General features: G+C 40.0%; 1 protein-coding gene across 1 annotated transcript; it reads right to left on the reverse strand.

Annotated features, from left to right (window-relative positions):
• Positions 1-326: 326 nt before the first annotated feature.
• On the reverse strand, positions 327-14,947 carry coch (coagulation factor C homolog, cochlin (Limulus polyphemus)). Its single transcript, XM_064336238.1, has 12 exons — positions 14,800-14,947; positions 14,234-14,321; positions 14,041-14,085; positions 13,505-13,661; positions 9,274-9,407; positions 8,628-8,696; positions 7,293-7,346; positions 4,501-4,648; positions 3,900-4,003; positions 3,226-3,452; positions 1,968-2,484; positions 327-1,465 (listed from the first exon to the last, which is right to left on the reverse strand). Exons 2-12 carry the CDS (start codon positions 14,265-14,267, stop codon positions 1,293-1,295), a joined length of 1,662 nt encoding a protein of 553 aa, XP_064192308.1. The 5' UTR covers positions 14,268-14,321; positions 14,800-14,947; the 3' UTR covers positions 327-1,292.
• Positions 14,948-18,883: the final 3,936 nt, after the last annotated feature.

Here is an 18,883-nt window from a genome sequence, read left to right on the forward strand (position 1 = left end):
ACTCATGGTGAAACTGAGCTACCTTTCCCCAGTCAGCAAAAAGTGTTACCTCTTTATCGCTACATGATGTTTGATTCACTATAAACTGTCATTTAGTTGCCTCAGCATGTGCTGCCATTGCCTACATAAAATTCTACTGCACATAAGTAAAACTTGCATTTTGGAATGCAAATACTTTTAAGTGAATGCATCACTTTTCTGCATAGCACCATGTGTAGTTATCATTGTGGTGCTGTGATTGGATTGCCACGTGGATTAGTTTGAGATTGCGGCAGATCTGTCCCCTGAATAATAATCAAGTCCAAACAGAGACAAAACTATTCTGGTAGTAAAAATACAATGTTCTTTATTGCAGAGAAAAGTAATAAGTTACAAAGTAAGGAAATGCAGAATCCCTCCAACATCCCCGTTATATCTTAGTTTCTGCAGAAGCAGTGAGCATGCTAAAGTGGCATCTATTTGGGTACAGTTGTCTCCTGTGGAAAATATGCCATCCTTCATATATATAAGCCTTGCATGAGCTATTCCAGCTTTCCATATCTAAAGATGTACAAGGTTCCAGTTAAATCAGGAGGGATCCAGAGTTTTATGCTGTTTAGCTGCTGTAAAACTCCTTTAGCTCCCTCTGGTCCTAAAGCAATAATTACATGATACACTGTATACCCCATCAACATGGCAATAGTTAAGAACAGGAAGAGATGAGTTGTGTAGTGCTGTTTATAATGATGTATGGTTTGTGCCATGTTGACTGCTCTGGCTGTTTGGATGAAACGTTGCGCTTCGGCAGAAACATGTGCTCAAGCCAAACTCTCCCATGCCAACCACAGCGCCAACAGCTGGGAGGCCTGTAATACTTTGGCAAAACTTTTAGCATCAGACTTGTGTTTTGGTTCATCCTGGTTGCATATATTTATGAAAGAACATCACTGAAAAAACTAGGAACAACTGCTGGGGACATTTTTTGTGAAACTTGGCATTATACAAGATTTTGTGTTCATAGAGGAATGTTTACCCTGTGTCTATATTGTGCAGTAAAACATGGGTCCTATATTTCATTATCATAAACTGTAATTGCTGACCTTTTCCAGCTAGCCTGAAATAAATGTCAAGATTCAATATGTCAAATGATAATTTGAAAATTATATGTTTTGTTACACAAAAAAAAACCCTTTAGGTTTTGTTGTAATTCCCAAAGGGTTCATTCAGTGGGAATTAAAATGGTTTAACACCCCTTTGGTTCTTCCACTGGTGGTTTCCCCCTGTCCTGCCCTGCCCTAAACAGCACAGCACCCCTACTGGGCTTCATTGAAGTCCCGGCAGATGCCCTTGACAATGGTCTGCTGGAACTGCTCCAGGCCAGAAAAATCTCTGGTGAAGAAGGTGTGGCTCTCTTTTGGCTCTGACGCCATGGCTCGCAGGTCATCCTGTGGGGCCCAGGCCACACCCACTGAGTACACGGTGATCCCTGGAGGGAGGGGGGGGGGGGAGTAAGAGGATGGAGGGGCTTCTGTTAGTTCAGGGCGACATGAGGCTGTGCATAAAAGCTAGAGAATTTCAACCTTAATGTGAAACTGCACCCTTTTTATACCAAGCCATTGGTTACAGTGCCTTTGTATGTTTTTTCTCATTGTCATCTGTGTTAAGCCTTAATACCCTCTAATGAAATTCCCCTCTAAGTACATACCTTTGCGTTACGCTAATTGATCCTATTTTGGCCCATTTCAAGATTTACCCCATATATGAAGAAGCAACAATTCGTAATATAGATTTTTGTTGCATATTCTCAAGGTACACTCTACCATGCCACCTGTTAACATTTGTCCACCCTTCACTGCACATTCAGTCCTCGCTATCACGTGCTGAATGCAGAAAATTCAGACTGGACTATGCAGGAAAAAAATCTGTAAATGACTCCCAGCAGCTTGTGCATGCGAGTATCATTTGTGCTTTGCTTGGTGACCACTTACCTTCTGACTTGACAGTCTGTGCTGGGCCCCCGACGTCATCATAAGACTGCCCATCCGTGATGATGATGAGGAAGTCCCTGCTTGAGCTAGCCTCGTGTGGCTGGAAGAGGTTGGCGAGGGTGTACGAGATGGCGTCGCCAGTTGCCGTGCCACCACTCATGTAGCGGATGCTCCGCAGGGCCTCCAGGGCGGGCTCTTTGTCTGTGTAGTCGTTGAAGTCCATCTCCAGCTTCTGGTCATAGGTGAACTGTACTGCACCCACACGGGCCCCCAAGTCTGAGATCTCAAAGGCCTCGGTGATGCCAACCATGAACTCCAGCACCAACCGGAAGTTTCCATCACCCACGCTGCTGGAACCATCAATGAGGAAGCCCAGGTTGACCGAGTTGTAGCAGGTCTTGCTGCACAGCATTTGATCCACCGAGCAAATCTTCTGAGTCAGAGGCTTCACATACTTGTTGGTACTGAACCAGCTGGGCATGGTGAAGGAGAAGAAGCCGTTGTCCCGGCACACCGCCTGGGTTCCCCACACACAGTGATGATGTAAAAATTACAGCACACACACTTGGAATCTGGAAATCTCAGAGATTGTTGTCTGGCTTCTTCCTTGTCACACAGAAAGCAATGCATGATGAAATCTGATAGATGTTATTAGTGATCATGCGAAAGTCTTGGTGTGCTTATTCTGTCATTGTTAAAATGCACATGTTATTTGTATTAAAGCGAGTTACAACAGAAAAAGTGATGCATATGAATGCATTCTAAATCTGATTATCTTGTCACACTAAACTTTCTGGCCATCTCAGGTCTGGGCCAAATATGTATCTGAAATAAAAACTCTTTAGATCAAGGCTGCCCAACCCTGTTCCTGGAGGTCTACCATACCATAGGTTTTCATTTCAACCCTAATTGGGCACACCTGATTCTACTAATTAGCAGCTGAATGAGATCTCTAACTGAATTGAGTTGAATTGAGGTATGCTTTGTTTGGGTTGGAGATCTCTCAGAACAGGGTTGGGCAGCCTGGCTTTAGATAGTTGTAAAATTTAAAAACAATCCTACAGGCGCCTGAGAATTTTCAACAAAATGTGCTACCAACCAAAAGAGTCATTTGAGGGGATTATATTTCTCATTAGTGAAAATAGATGTTTCATAAATTTTACTGGAGTCTAAAGGGTTAAAGTTTTTACTATTATTTGACCCAGATCTGGGCCATTTTAAGTATTTCATATGCCTCCTCCAGTAAACCTGTGTTCACCTTCTCTACAAAGTTGCGGTCCTGCACCATTCCAAGCTCGTCAAGCGCCGCCTTGGCCACAGTCACCATGAAGACGTTTATGCCGGACTCTCGCGCCCGCATCGCCGCTTTCTCCAGGTTGTCAGAGGGCCACCCATCCACAAAAATAACCACCACGCGAGGCAGTCCCCGCCTCATACCATTCTCTGGGCTGAAGAAGCTCTCCACTGTGTGGAGCAGGGCCTTACCTGAGGGGATAGAATATCAGTGCACTGATAAATCCAAAGTGGAACTGCATCTGTGTCATTTATCTAAGCACCTGCGCAAACTGTCGCAAAGCTCCAGTGAACCAGTCAGTGTGATATACACATCAAACACCACATGCCACTCAGCAATATGCACACGACATAGGTTGGTGTGTTCATTTGATGAGTTGCTTACACAAATTGCACGTTGGTATAATCGCTGAAACGTGGTTCTGGAGGATAAGGTATTCACTGGGATTCTTTACACTATACTGAGTAAACTAGAAGCTTGTTATAGTTTAAGACCTTTCTGGTTTAAACCTGAATGGGCCCCAATATCAAGCGTAGGACCTCGTTGTGATAGGACCATCTGATTTAAGGGAGGTCCAGCAAAACACTTCCATGCATTTTCAGCCTTATGTTAAGGCAGCTGGGTCACGGATGAGTGACCTGTGTTGGTGTTGCCCCCTCTGAACCCCATCTCCTTGATAGCAGAAATCACGTCTTTGGGTTGAGTGAAGTTTTTCAGGTAGAACTCCGTCTGGGGCATTTCACTGCCAAGAGACAAGCACAGGGGAATCGTGGGATCAGTTAGCTAGCAGATACAAACAAGCTCAGCTCCCTCAAAATGAGACTAATTCCATGGTCAGTGGCACACTAAAAAAGTGGCTCAGTAATTGTGCACTCTGAAAATGGACATGCTCAGTGCAGCCTACAGGAACCTAAACTTAGAAAAACACTATTAGTACAACTGCATCTATGACTCTATACTCTATATGGGAGGTCTCACTAATTGTGGTTTTATTTCATTTTTAATGAGTGAAGGCTGTGGAATCATCTAGAGTTTTCATATCAACATAGAGGTTCTTCCAGAACTAACCGGATTTTGAGGTGTCCACAGTGTGTGTCAGAGTTGCTGTCAAACATCTCCAATATTTATAACTGAGACATATTCCAGTCAACCACAAAATGTATGACATCTATGTTTCAATTTCTGTCAGTATCTGTCAGCTGTTAACAATAGGAATATGAGCCCACAGCTCAGACCCACCTGACATGCACTACCCCAAGATGCGGTCCCTCTGGTCCAGTCCGAAGCATCAGCACCAGCTTGCTAACAAAGCTCTTCTGCAGGTTGAAGCGCCGCTGCCCAATGTTGTAGCTGCTGTCCAGCAGCAAGGCGATGTCCACTTTGCAGTCTGCTCACAGAGCCACAGCATGCATTAGGCATACAAACAGCTCCACTAAATCACACAAATCAGGGCTTTCTGCTCATTATTCACCCTGGTGTAAATCCCATTTCCAGCACATGTCCTATGTACATCCATCCCTCATCTTTGGGACATTAGGTAAGTGAGTGTCATTATTAGAGTTCTGTAGAAGTTAGAGCATAATCCAAAAACCACACACTAGCAGGGACAGTTATTTGGCATGCCTTATTTGACATAACCTGTGACACAGGCGAACAGAATACATGCAACATGTTCCTTTATTTCTCAAAATCATGCACAGATGAATACACACACAATTATACATATATCAAGGGCTAATACAAATATGATACTCTGTTTATATTTCTTATTCAAGAAAACATTATTTTTTAATGAGTCAAAAAAAGGTGTGTAGGTACACACTATATGACCAAAAGTATCTGGACACCCTTGGTCTGGAGCTGTATTTCATGGTTTGGGCTATGCCCCTTTGTTCCAGTGAAGGCAAATCTTAATGCTATAGCATTCAATCCCATTCTATACGATAGCATTCAATCCCATTCTGTGGTCCCCCAATAGTTTGGGCAATGCCCTTTCCTGTTTCAGTATAACAATGCCCCCAGGAACACTGTGAGGTCCATATAGAAATGGTTCTGTCAAGAACAGTGTGGAAGAAATTGACTAAACTGCATTGAGCCCTGACCTCAACCCCATCCAACACCTTTGGGATCAATTGGAAAGCCAACTGCAAGCCAGGTCTAATCGCCCAATTGGTGGCCAACCTCACTAATGCTCTTCTGGTTGAATGGAAGCCTTCCCAGGAGAGAGTTTGTTACAGCAGGAAAGGGTGGACCAACTTCATATAAATGCCCATTGGATGAGATGTTGAATGTCAGATGCCCACATACTTCTGGCCATGTAGTGAATTGAAAATCAAAAATTGTTAGTCCTTGGTGTGTCTGCCTTTTGCCTTCATTGCTATCTTCACTTTGCTGGGCATTGATTTCAACAGCTTATGCAACACCTCATCTTCCATTTCATCACAGCACCTTCTCAACACTTCCCACAGATCTTCGGTGATCTTTTGATGCTACTTCATGTTTGGCCTTTTCGGTCGGTCTTCAACTTCTCCCACAGATGCTTGATTGGGTTCAGGTCCAGTGACTGTGGTGGAAATGCAATCCTAATAACCTCTCCTTGTTCTGAATAACATTTTCTTGGAAGTGTAATTGGAATATCATAGTTGCATTATTCCTTGATAAACTATTTTTAAAAACCAGGACTTGGTAGTGTCCTCGGACTTTTGGTCCTCATTATATGTAAGTGTGTATGACATGGATTCTGTAATGTTATGTTATGTAAATGAACGTAGTCATGTTTAGTACTTTGTCACATATCCTTTGCTATGCAATGACTGTTGGAAGTCTGTGACCCATAGACATCACCAGGTGCTGAGTATCTTTTCTGGTGATGCTCTCTCAGGCCTGTAGTGTCAGCCGTCCTCAGCTCCTGCTTGTTTTGTGAGCTAGTTGCCTGAAGTTCTCTCCTCAGGATATGAAACAAATGTTCAAATGGATTCAGATAAGGTGGATGCCTTGGTCAGTCAAGAATTTTCCAGTTCTGGCAATCTCTGTTGTTGCTTTAGCAGTATGTATGGGATCACAGTCTTGCTGTAGGATGAAGAGCCGGCCAATGAGATTGAAGGCATTTGCTTGAACTTGAGAAGATAAGATGTTTCAGCGCACTTAAGAATTCATTCTTCTCCTGCTGTCAACAGATCCATCATCAATGAAAACAAGTAAGTACCTTGGCTGTGCCATACATGCCCAAACTATAACACCACCATGTTTCACAGATATGGGGGAGTGCTTTGGATCTTGGGAAGTTCCTTTCGGCCTCCACACTTCACTCTTGCCATCTCTCCGATGCAAGTGAATCTTGATCTCATCTATCCACCAGAACTCTGTAGGCTCTTTTAGGTACTTCTTAGCAAACTGTAACCTGGACATCCTGTGTTTGAGGCTAACTAGTGGTTTTGCATCTTGCAGTTTAGCCTCTGTATTTCTGTGGGTAAACTTCTATGGGCAGTAGTCACTGACACATATACACCTGCCTCCTGAAGAGTGTTTCCCATCCCATTTATGCATAGTCCCCCATATTTAAATATATTATTTGGCATTCCAAATTCTCTCCCTAATTTGGGATGTCCAATTCTGCATTCATTGCTGTTCTCATGCTGTGATCCTTCCTGCTGATTCAGAAGAACAAGGACATCCATGGTTCTCCTTACGATACACATGGTGTTGCTTCTTTTCAGACTGCAGCCCACAGCCAAGCTCACATACAGGAAAAGAAGACGCTTCATGTGCAGCTTTGGCAAGCAGTCCCTGGGTACCCGATTGAACAGCGGAGGTCACTGGTGAGCAATGATTGATCCCCTTTTCCCAGGCGATCATATCAGAAATTGTACGTCACCCAGCAGGACTACCAGCCACAGTCAATAATGTGATTTCTTCAATTCTGAAGAAAAAGGAAACAATGGGTAACTCTACACCTTATGGGGACTAAAAAGCCACATGTCCACTCTGGGTACTGGCCCCTACCCCTACCCGTTCTCCCTAAATTACCTGACCTTTGTTTCCATTCTGAGCTGCCTTCTTTGGGTTCTTCTTCAGTGGTTTCTTCACTGTGAGGAACCAAAAAAGTCATGATTCAGTAATCAGTCATACAGAGTCATACTATACATACTGCATTCAAAAAGTAGCCAATTCCTAAAGCAAAAGGCTAACAGGTCCCACCAAGTGCTCTCCATGTAAAAAAAATTATTATTATAACCTCCAGGATAGGTCAGCAGTCAAGACTATGGTGGAGTTTAGGAGTTCCTCCTGGCAGGGCTGGTGTTACAAGCACAGGGTTGTAATCACCTGTGCTGTTGGATAGCTACAGACCAACACCGCAGTGAAGAAGACTTCTCTTACAAGTGAAATTTAAGCAGCTTCCAGTTCCAAGCCTCCATAGTCCTGGTCCAACTTAAATACTGTAGAGTGTGTGACGCTGGCCGAGGCTCAACTTTCCTTCACCTCACCCACTCGCCTCGTCACATCAGCAAACAGCGTCCCCGGCTGGCGCTACAGCACATTGCCCGAACACATCTCAACACAACAGTGTGAACATGCACCCCACCGCACGAGAGTGAAACGACCCACACCTGTGGCGAGTTGTGCAAGACACCAGCTGCCTTAAAAAGGCAGCTCGCCTGCAGTCGGGAGACAACCCACGGCAGCAAGATAACAGTACCAATGATTGTCTTTATTGTCTTTTCCCAAATTCTGGCTCAGTCTCACTTGGAATGGCGGCTTGAGACTGTTCCGGACCTGCAACTTATTGCCTAGTGAATCAGCGGGGCATCAGCTTAAGTCAAAAGTTGTTTTGTTTTTCGGCTTTTACCTTCATTTAGACTAAAATGTGAACTGTTCCTTTGTGGGGAAAATATACTGTACCTAGGTTGCCTCTAATAAAGCTCCCCAACAGGTTGTTTAAACTAAACTCCTGTCACTCCGCCCACCCTGCACTGGACAAGTACAATGTGACTGCGGTCCAGCTCTTTTCTAACCAATGCTGTAAAGTACAATGAGACTGCGGTCCAGCTCTTTTCTAACCAATGCTGTAAAGTACAATGAGACTGCGGTCCAGCTCTTTTCTAACCAATGCTGTAAATTACAATGAGACTGCGGTCCAGCTCTTTTCTATCCAATGCTGTAAAGTACAATGAGACGGTGATTCAGCTCTTTTCTAACCAATGCTGTAAAGTACAATGAGACTACAGTTCAGCTCTTGTCTTGCCTGCCTTGTAGAGTACAGAGAGGCTGTGGTTCAAGCTCCTGTCTAGCCTGTGCTATAGAGTACAAGAGCCTTTGGCTCAGCTCTTGTCTGTACTAGTACAGACAAGTCCTTGGCTGCACTGCACCTGGACCAGGTCTGGGAAACGCAGTGATACTGGATTCACCCAACACCTCCATGGGCTGGCTGATCAATCCTGGCAGACAAAAAAACACAAGGACAGAAATGACATAAAATAATGGTTTCTGACCTCAAACCCCACTTACTATGAGTTATACATTTTCAGCTACCCACCCTTTAATATAATGCTGCCCGGCGCATTCAATTATGGAATTCTTTTCTGTACTTGAAAACACTGCAATAAAGTTTTTGAGAGCAGTGTTCCATTTCGCGGATTTGAATAACAGTGACATTCTAAATATTATATTCATTTTTAATGCATATCCTGTAATTAATTAATTATAATTAATTAATTAATTAATTAATATTTACAAAAGTTTTTTGTACTTTTTACACAGCCATGCTTGTAATATGCTTTCAAAGGGATTACCATTGCTTATCCACTTGAAGTGGAAAGGAAAATATAAAGCAATCTCAGAATTTCTGATATTCAGAAAAGACAGATCAGAAAAAGTATCAGCAGCTCTACTTCATTTACTCATGAGAGAATCAGAGAGGCTCACTCAACTGATGAAAATGCAGTATAGAACACGACAAGTTTCCTTAACTAAAAACCCACAGTAAATAAAGTGACGGTACATGTCTCCACCTACTGGACACAGTAAATGATGCCGTCCACCTGGACAGAGTCTGAGATTTGACCCCATGAGAAAGTGAGCTGAGGTATTTTTCCCGACCAGGCAGTCTGTGGACCTTCAGCGACCCTCCCGATTCAGTGATTACACCTCTGGAAGACAGAGAGGGAAGGAGGGAGCAAAGGAGGGAGATAGGGAAGGAGCAAGAGAAATTTATGATGAGAGTTCCAGAAGCCGGGGCAGATGAAAAAAAATTATGTATTAGTATGTGCATAATTAGGGCCTTTTGGGGGGGGGCGGTGAGGGGAGGTTCTTTCCAACATACAGATTCAAAATTGTAGAACATCTACTACCCAGCATTATACTTTCCTGAATGTTCTACTTCCTGGAGTTCCTGTTCAACCATCCCGCAATGATCGGGACTAAACAAAAAACCACTAGCCCGACACCAAATGTATATTGTTGTATCTTTTCTTGTAGATTTGTGAAGACAATTCTAGCAGGTGCTGTAAAGTTGTTTGGCCAGCAGGCGGGGCCCTAGAGCAATGAAATATTGGCTTAAAGGTTTATTATTATTATTATTATTATTATTATTATTATTCCCCAAGGGTGCTGGATAGTAGAGTAATTTTATGAAAATTATCAGGAATCAATGAATGAATATGATAGAAATTGATATAAATATGAATATAATATTTTATAATAATATTTTAAATTTATACTTCTAAATACGTCAACCATTCACCATTCTCAACAAAACTATTTATATATGGACATCGATGTGCCTGAGGGCATTGTCATGCTGAAACAGGAAAGGGCCTTGCTCAAACTGTTGAGGAACCACAGAATTGTCTAGAATGTGATTGTATGCTGTAGCATTAAGACTTACCTTCACTTGAACGAAGACGCCTTGCCTAAACCAAGAAAAACAGCCCCAGACCAAGGGGTGTCCAGATACTTCTGCCCATATAGTGTATATGTCTGACTAGGACAAACATTGCATGATAAAGTTGAAAACAGTACTAGAAACTACTTTTAGTATATTTTCCAATGATTCTTGGCTAAAATGTTGAACTCCCTAATGTTATGCTAACCTATATAGTATGATGCCAGTTTTATCCAAAATGGTTAATTCATGCTACAAAAAACTTTAATCAATCCGTTTTCAAATCTACAATTTCCAAATCAACATAAATATGATGTTGATTAAGCATGCAAAAAATGATAGGGCACACACACATACACACACACACACACTACTTTTGGAATCTTTTTGTTTTCAAAAGCATTGAGGCTTATAGTATTTCTTCTCACTTGTTGCTGGTACTTTAGGCAGCTTTACCAGCCACCGAGGTAGGTGTTCCCAATCACGTTGAACACTTTCATTTAAATGCTATGATGATGATGATTTCTGCCACACTTCACTTGAGTTTAGGTCTGTTCGTAAACACACCAATATGGTTCCTTATTCACTGTTTCAGTGTGATTAGAGTAAATCGTTGTGAGTGGAAATGGTTAACAGAGGTGCAGAGACATACTGAAGCATTAACCAAGCCGCCCAATCAAAAGGATGTACAAAAAGGACACCAGCCAGAGGAAAGAAAGGTTGCATTCAATTCAAAGTTAATGATGTTTTTCTTTATGACCATGAAAAGTCAAAGAATAATTAATTTGTGATCGGAACAAGGAACTGTAAGTCTGAAGTGGTGAATGATCATGACGTTAAGAAATTCCACCAATGCACCCACTAAACTGCACCCAAAATTTCCAGCATTAACAATGACATCTCTTACTTCCATTAAAGGGTTAGTTCACTTTCTGGAGTTTTAAAATATTATTTCAGTTTTAGCGTATGCTTTCGATAGTCTTTCTATGTGATAAAGTATGTTTTACATACATACAGAAGATTCAAATAACAGTGGTGAGCAGGTAAAGGAATTTCAGGGTTTACGGTCAAAAGAAAATATACTTCAAGTAACTCAAAGCAGCTTGTAGGCAACATGCCATGGATCACAATCCACATTCTATTCAATAACTGTTCAGGATAATGGAGTCATTTCATATTGCTTTATTGATAGTCTATCTTCCTCAGTTAGTACAAAAAATTAGAAAGGTGAAAAAAAATCTTTGAACTGAGTCTGTCCAAGAACCCTGATTATTGTTGATGGTACACATTTTGAATTTCATTTCAGTCTCTATAAACAGTGAACCAACGATGGAAGGAATTTACAGAGACTTGCAGAGAATGGAAGAAATGAATCTGAATCACCATAGACCTATCACCTATGAGGGAATATAACTGGGTTTGATGTCACGTTGGCGACGAGGGCGGAATAAATCACTAAAATCGAGGATAAAAGGCCCAAAATCGACGGCGAAAATCACAAAAGTCAAGAAATCTTTAAATCAGGCATCAAATCGAGAGTAGGCTAAACCCCGTCCGCCCACCCGCAACATTCGGAATGCGCCGTGCACATCTTTAATGCTGGCCTAATCACTCGTTTTAAAATTGCTGAATGATGCACAGTTGTAGCTTTCTGCTAACTAATACAGAATGCCCGAGAAAGTTCTGCGGACTCCGTCGATTTTTGTTAGTAATCCATACTGACAAGCTTGTCTTATAAGGAAATGTAGCTGGTAAGTAAACAAAAGCAGATTTAGTTGGCTACCTGATTTTCCTATATGTGGACCAATGTTGTAATTAACTCTTCAGCGTCATCTGCAGTCTCCCTGCTAGCTGCCAGCCATTTAAGCAAGCTCGGCTACACCTGATATGGGACTAGCCTATATAGCCCTTCCGGAGGATTTGGTATGGAGACTACAATGCTTATGGAGATTTGCAATTTAACCAATAATCCGTTAACACTGGTTTAGTGGGCTACCAAAAATAAGTGCAAAAATGAATATCTGCAACATAGGCGACACACCTCAACCCCACCCGTGGAGAGAGAAAAGCTAGTTGCTAATATCTATGGATAATTAATTATACCGTAGAATATACATACAATTAAGACAAACTCAATACATAATAAGGCCAAATTAAAAGTAACAATATTTTCTCCACATAAAGATCACCAAGTAAATGTGGTCCATTGCTTCTTCAGTTATGAATGTAACTTGGCCCAGCAGTTATGCATTTCATTATATGAACTCAGACTATGATGTTTCCAGGTTTAGATATCACATTAACCATAGAATGGGCGTGGAAAGCATGTGCAATTATACCGAGCTGTGCAGCCGCGCAGTTTCCCCTACTGTAGTTACGGATGTCCTTTTTTCATCACTTTCTACTGATCACCCCTCAGTGAAATGGCAAAACTACCACAGCTGTGTCAGTATTAGTGTAATGTTGTGTCCTTTTGTAAAATATACAGTACAAGCAAAAAGATAAGTTGATATTGCTATAAAGATAAATGTGAAATAATGCATTCATTTTTAAATGTAAAAGTTTAATACAATGACATCACTTTAGTATTTATTACCTAACACATTTGCAACATAAAGAATATTTAAGTTGTATTGGTCTCTGTAAATTATACGAATACATATATTTACTAATATTAATATTTGTCGACTGGGTTTCAATCAATATATTATTATTTGTGTTTTCTTCATAAACAGTTTGGCAAGTTCAGCGATCACAGATGAACCCACCAAACATTGTTTGCCTTGAAAAAAACTCTCCTTTACAAATGAGAGTTAAGAAGTGCTGATTAAATCCCAGTCATTTATTTATTTATTTATTTTACTAAACCTTATTACCTTGACCCTATAACTTATTTTGCAGAAAAAAATGTCAATTTTTTCAATATGTATAAATCAAGAATATTAATAATTAAAATAATATAAATAACTATTATTTCAGCAAATATATTTTTATTTAATAAATTACATGTTGCTATATAGTAATCATAGACTGGATGGTAGCTCTACTTACCTTAAGATACAAAATATTCAAGAAAACAATGTAACATCAAAACTAAGTCCTAAATTTGTGTGTTTGACGTTTAGAAGGCATTAAATATTTCATGTCTTTTTTAAACCTGTGTTTGCTATTAATAATATGCTACCGTTTAAATATGAATAGCTGAAACGAGCAAGTTTCACAAATCGATATAACAAAATTTTAAACATCGAAAAATATACATCTATTTCAGTAGCTTTGCTTATTAGATTATTTTTTGTACAGTTGGCTTGAAAATTGTCTTATTTTACCAGTAATGATTTTTTGATAAAACATTCACTTTACCGATGTATTGCTGCTCCGCAGACGCTCGACACTGAGGCGTACACTTCGGAGCCGTACACCGAGAGCTGCTGGAGTGCACAGTCGGGTGGGCACACAACCACTGCACGTGCTTCCGCGAGGTCGACACCACGCGTCCTACAGGTGATGGGGGTCGGAACTGAAAAAAAATGCAGACCTAGGCGGTAAGTATTAATTGTGATATTCATTTTGTCTGGTATGAGGTTTCTAATGATAGCAGTAGGTACAGAAACAGTAGCATACTGTAAAAACAAAGGTGGTCAAAAATGATTCTGTTGATTATTGAAATAAATATTGTTTCAGAATTTCACCTGTATGAGAATAAAACTCTTCTCTTCTCAAAATAGACCTACATCTCATTTTGCAGATGCATTTTCTTTCTTGCTTGCTTTATTATTTTATGTGTAGGTTATGCTTTGTTACACTCCTTTAATTTACAGATTTAAAATATATTTACATTTTTACAAATTAAAACAACAACAAAAAATGCAGTATAGATAAACTAAAAGAGTACTCACCATTTGGTTCAGCTCTTAATGTACTGCACATCAGAAAGATAAGTCCTGTGGAGATGATACATGGTTTAAGTAAAACCAGTTTTCTTTTAATGGCAAAACTAAAACATAAGATGGTTCAATGTATTTTAAATTAAGTTGCAAACTTTTAAAATTTTTTCCAAGACCAAGATTTGCCAAATGAACAGGTTCTTACCAAGCAAATGTAGACAATCAAATGTAACTGACATCCTGAAAGTGCAAACCTCCACAGAAATCTATGCAATGAAGGTAGGGTGATTAATCTGGAAAGAAAACAAAGAAAACGATTTTCAGAAACAAATTAACTATCATATTTTCAATGTCATCCTTACAGCAGATATAAAATAATGGAATGACACATGAACATGTCCTCTATTTTATAAATGATATGCATACTTATTTGTGACTGATGAAGACAAGACAGTTTTCTTCTGTGTTTAACAGAAGAAAACTACACACTAAAGTAGGCAAAGCAGAAACAGTTTAAGGACTATGAGTAATTCAGGACAAGCACCAGAAATACCAGTAAAAAATAATGATTCAGTTTGTTAATCCAGTCTGAAAGTGTCACGTCCAGTTAAGATGACCAAAGTGAAGATTTTTCAGTCATGCCCGCTAAGTTGGAGTATAGTATGTTTTTGACCGCTTTAACAATTTGAAGCAATAAGAGCCATTTTTCTTATTACTAACAACTGAGAGAGAAAAAACTGTGACTTCCCCCCCATCTCCAAAACAGCTTACAAGTGATGTATATTGTATAGTTTCCTTCAGGGTTTAATCCACTAGATCCTGTTTCTTCAAATAATTGATCAGTAAATCCTTGCTTTGGGAGAATCTTCTCAGAGCATTTCACCAGTCCTTACTGGATCTCCAAAAGAGAGCAAGTCCCTTAAATAAAGTCCCCCCACATCCCAATTGAACTGGTCTCTGTGACATCATTAGAGGCGGATCTTGTTTTTCCCTCCTTATTGACATCAGAGGCAGTGTACCCTCCTCTGACTCCTGGCTGCCTGAAAAGGAGCAACATTAAGGCAGTTTGGTTTTTGTAGGAAAACAGAGTCTACAAACCCTTTGCCTGTACTTCTGATAAATGTCCTTTTAATCAGATTCTATAGCTCACACAGTAGTTCGAGATGCAAACAGTTGATAAAGGAGGTTATGAGTACTTTTTTCTGTGTGGGTGTGTGTGTGTCTTTGATGGGCTGTGTAGTTTCAGGTTTCTGCAGAAAAAAAAGAGAAAGCCCTTGTATGAAAAATTTCCAAAACCATTCTTCTATTCCACAAAGTGAGGAATCTGTACTGTGCAGGTGAATAGTTAGGGGTTGGAGAGTCTTGCCAAATGGAAGATTAAGTTGCCTGTTATTATTAGTTGTTATTAATATTAGGCCCAATATTTAGAGCAATTTATTTATCTCATTATCAAGGGAGAAACTTTTATATTACGTGAGGCTGGCATAATATTTATAACAAAATTCTTCTTTCATATGTTTCAATAGCTAATATGTTTAATTTAATAATTCAGTGGTTGAGGTATGGTGAGTGGTCCATCACAAAATGGCAGCTGCGATGGTTACTACACACTTAGTGGTGGCTGGGTGAAATGCTTTAACATCATGAAGATTACTATTTAAATGTAATCCATCAGATGTAGGCCTATTAAGAAAGATTATTGATTCCATAAATTTGACCATAAAAAATAAATTTAAAAAATCCCAATAGTACAGACAGGACAGTAACTACATTAAGTCCTTGGTAAAAAAGTTAAATGAAAACAGATTAATGCAAATCAGATCAGTGACTGTTGACACCATTGCCCTAGATACAGAGAACCATCAATGCCCCTTCAAAGAGGAAAACCTTGGAGCCAAAGAGATATAGTATTCCTAAATTCCACAGCTCCAAGGCTTCAGATTTATAAAATAGGAATAACAACAAAAGTAAACCATTTTGTGTGGCAGATCAAATAAGAGATATTCTTATTTTGCCATTCTCTGGATTGTTGCCACCCACAATTTTGTCTGTTTATTTTTTAATACAATGGAACACTGCTGGCTCCTGATTGGCTTGATTGGTTTTGGCCCAATGCTTTTCAAACTGGAGAAACATGGCAGCCTGTTCATAAACTCTCTGATATTCCACCAACGAAAATAGGTCATTACAGACTGTTGGTTCATATTTGATCTGCAATGTTTTATTTGACAGTTTGATCCAAGTCTCACGAGTCTGTGTTTTACAAATAATTTGCAAATATGAGATGGACACACCTACTCTGCCCACCCCAGGATGCATTTTTTAGAACTGTGTAGTAGGAAAAGCCAGGCTGAAACAGTGCGTGCAATTACTCTTTAATGCGCTGCTTGATTGCATGGACGTACCCCACAGTCTGGTACTGAATCCAATGCCAGCTGTGGCCAGCAGTCCTTCAGGTCAACCTATAGCTGGCTCTGGTCTCACCCAAGGACAAGGTGGTTTCAGTTGGCCAGGATGACAGTGATAGTGTCTCCTTGCACACCACTGACCCCAGCTGGTCAATCAAGTGCCCACAATTACATCTGTTGAGCTGCATTATAAGGGCTGTATTTCCCAGAGTCAATGTTGCAGGGTGCCTGGGTGTAGTCAGTGGCACAGTGTGCAGGTACATTGGGCCTGGCTAGAGTATGTTGGTATTTTTGTGACCAGAGGCAAGGAGCGCAGAGCTCAAAGTGTGTGGTGCAGGTGGCAAATGGGCTGATATTATAATGAAAAAATGTTCGCCATATACTGAATTAGCTCAAACAGAAACTAGCCCATTTGTGTATTTAAATTACAAAATAGACAGCTCTTAATGACCTAATGCTTTGATATTATACTCATTTTGACTAATTGAGCATCCCATCATGCATTTGGACATAAGATATTTTGAAATAAGCCTCCGATAGGTCTATAATTAGAGAGGGATTAGGGTTTTGAAGAAAAAAAAGGTGATTGTGATGCATTTCATAATCTTTGATGCTGTTACATTATCCACTGGCACTGAAATTTTGATGAGATTAGATTATAACACATATTTGTCCCAATAGTTACATTACATTATCAATAACGAACTAGCTAGCTTCTACAATAAGAGTGAATGCCAGACCAACATGGTACAATATACAGTGCCATAAATAAGTATTTGCCCGCTTCCTGATTTTCTCTTTTATTGTATATATGTCACAGAAACACAAAACATATTTTTAACATTATCATTTAATTTATTTAATGAAGATAGTTATTCAACACGCAACAATGGTGGCACTTAGAAACTAATAAAGCTGCAACAGAGTTTGTTGTTCCCACTCCGAGGTGAGCAATCTTAGAATGTTGCCGTCCTGGCCACTGGGGGGCTAGCACAAAGCGGTTAAGAGTGTTAATTAACCATTCATATTGTTGCAGTTTTCCACAAAGTTACACTTTTGCTTTATTTTTTCAGGTTTTCTACATCACTTATCATTATTGTATGAGAGTAAAATGTCATCGTTGTGTCCTACCTCTCTACAAAAAAGAGCACAGCACTTAGTACAGCAGACTTGGCTATACATAGAAAGTTAAGGCAATGGAATGAATGACGAATGTAGCTAATAAAAATGAACATTGGAAATTGATTTTTAAAAAATGTGTCTCCAAACAGATACAGAATCTTGCAGATAAAGAAGCCCCTCTCACCAGATTCATGCTGGTGTTGAGTGGACCCCCTTTCTGCACGGTAAGGTAATAGCCTATTATTTTGGCTCAGATTACCCAGATCTTTGATATAGGTACCCAGACGTTAAGAAGCTAGCTATGATGGATAGCTAGCTAGCAAGAGAGCGTGACATTCCGGTTTTCAGCAATAGCATATCTAATGGTAACATTCTCCAACTAACAACCAACCATCGAAACTGCCAACTGCTAAGAAATAACCACCATGACACGTATTTTCAATTCAATTTATTTATTTCAATATAGATAGATACATTGAAATCAATATTCTCTCTCACCTCTGCTTTATAGTGGATGATACAATGGGCGACATAGCTCAGGAGGTAAGAGCGGTTGCCTGGCAGTCGGAGGGTTGCCGGTTCAATCCCCGCCCTGTGTGTGTCGAAGTGTCCTTGAGCAAGACACCTAACCCCTAACTGCTCTGGCGAATGAGAGGCATCAATTGTAAAGCGCTTTGGATAAAAGCGCTATATAAATGCACTCCATTTACTATTACCATTTACAATGGCAGCGCAGGTTGTTGGCCATCTAGCCTACTAGTTTGCTAGATACTTTACATTACATTACAGGCATTTAGCACACACTCTTATTCAGAGCGACTTACACAACTTTTTACATGGAATTTACATTGCATGTATACAGCTGGATATATACTGAAGCACCTTGCTCAAGGGTACAACGGTAGTGTCCTACCTGGGAATCAAAGCTAAGACCAGCTCCTTACCCATTATACTACACGGCCGCCCCACTGTACCACAGATACTGTATTTCCAAGTTAGTAAGTGCAACAGAAATTAAAAATGAGAAATAAAAAATCCTTAAAAATTTAAACAGAACTGAAAAACAGTTACACTCAGACTTAAAAAGCTCAGAGATTGGAGTTTTGATCGGGTGAAGTGGCAGCAATGATTTTAAATTTTACGTGCTGTGTATTTTATTCCAAATGAACAGGGCATGATAACTGACAGCAATTTTTTCAAGGTTGGTTCTCACTAGTCGAACGTGTAGGGTAAGCCTATTTCATAATGCGTACTATGACTGTTAGTGTACAGGATTAAAATAGATGAGATATATAGTGGCTATAGTTTATATATAGTTTATTCGA

This window comes from Anguilla rostrata, chromosome 1, assembly GCF_018555375.3.
Source record: "Anguilla rostrata isolate EN2019 chromosome 1, ASM1855537v3, whole genome shotgun sequence".
Lineage (NCBI taxonomy): Eukaryota > Metazoa > Chordata > Actinopteri > Anguilliformes > Anguillidae > Anguilla > Anguilla rostrata.

What these genes read in the sequence shown, in the direction of transcription:
- coch (XM_064336238.1), bottom strand. Translation starts at nt 14,267, where the DNA reads ATGTCAGTTACATTTGATTGTCTACATTTGCTTG. An exon ending in TGCGGAGCAGCAATACATCG is followed by an intron (nt 9,408 to 13,504) that starts GTAAAGTGAATG and finishes TCTGTCTTCCAG; the next exon opens with AGGTGTAATCACTGAATCGG. An exon ending in AGGGGGCAACACCAACACAG is followed by an intron (nt 3,453 to 3,899) that starts GTCACTCATCCG and finishes CTATCCCCTCAG; the next exon opens with GTAAGGCCCTGCTCCACACA.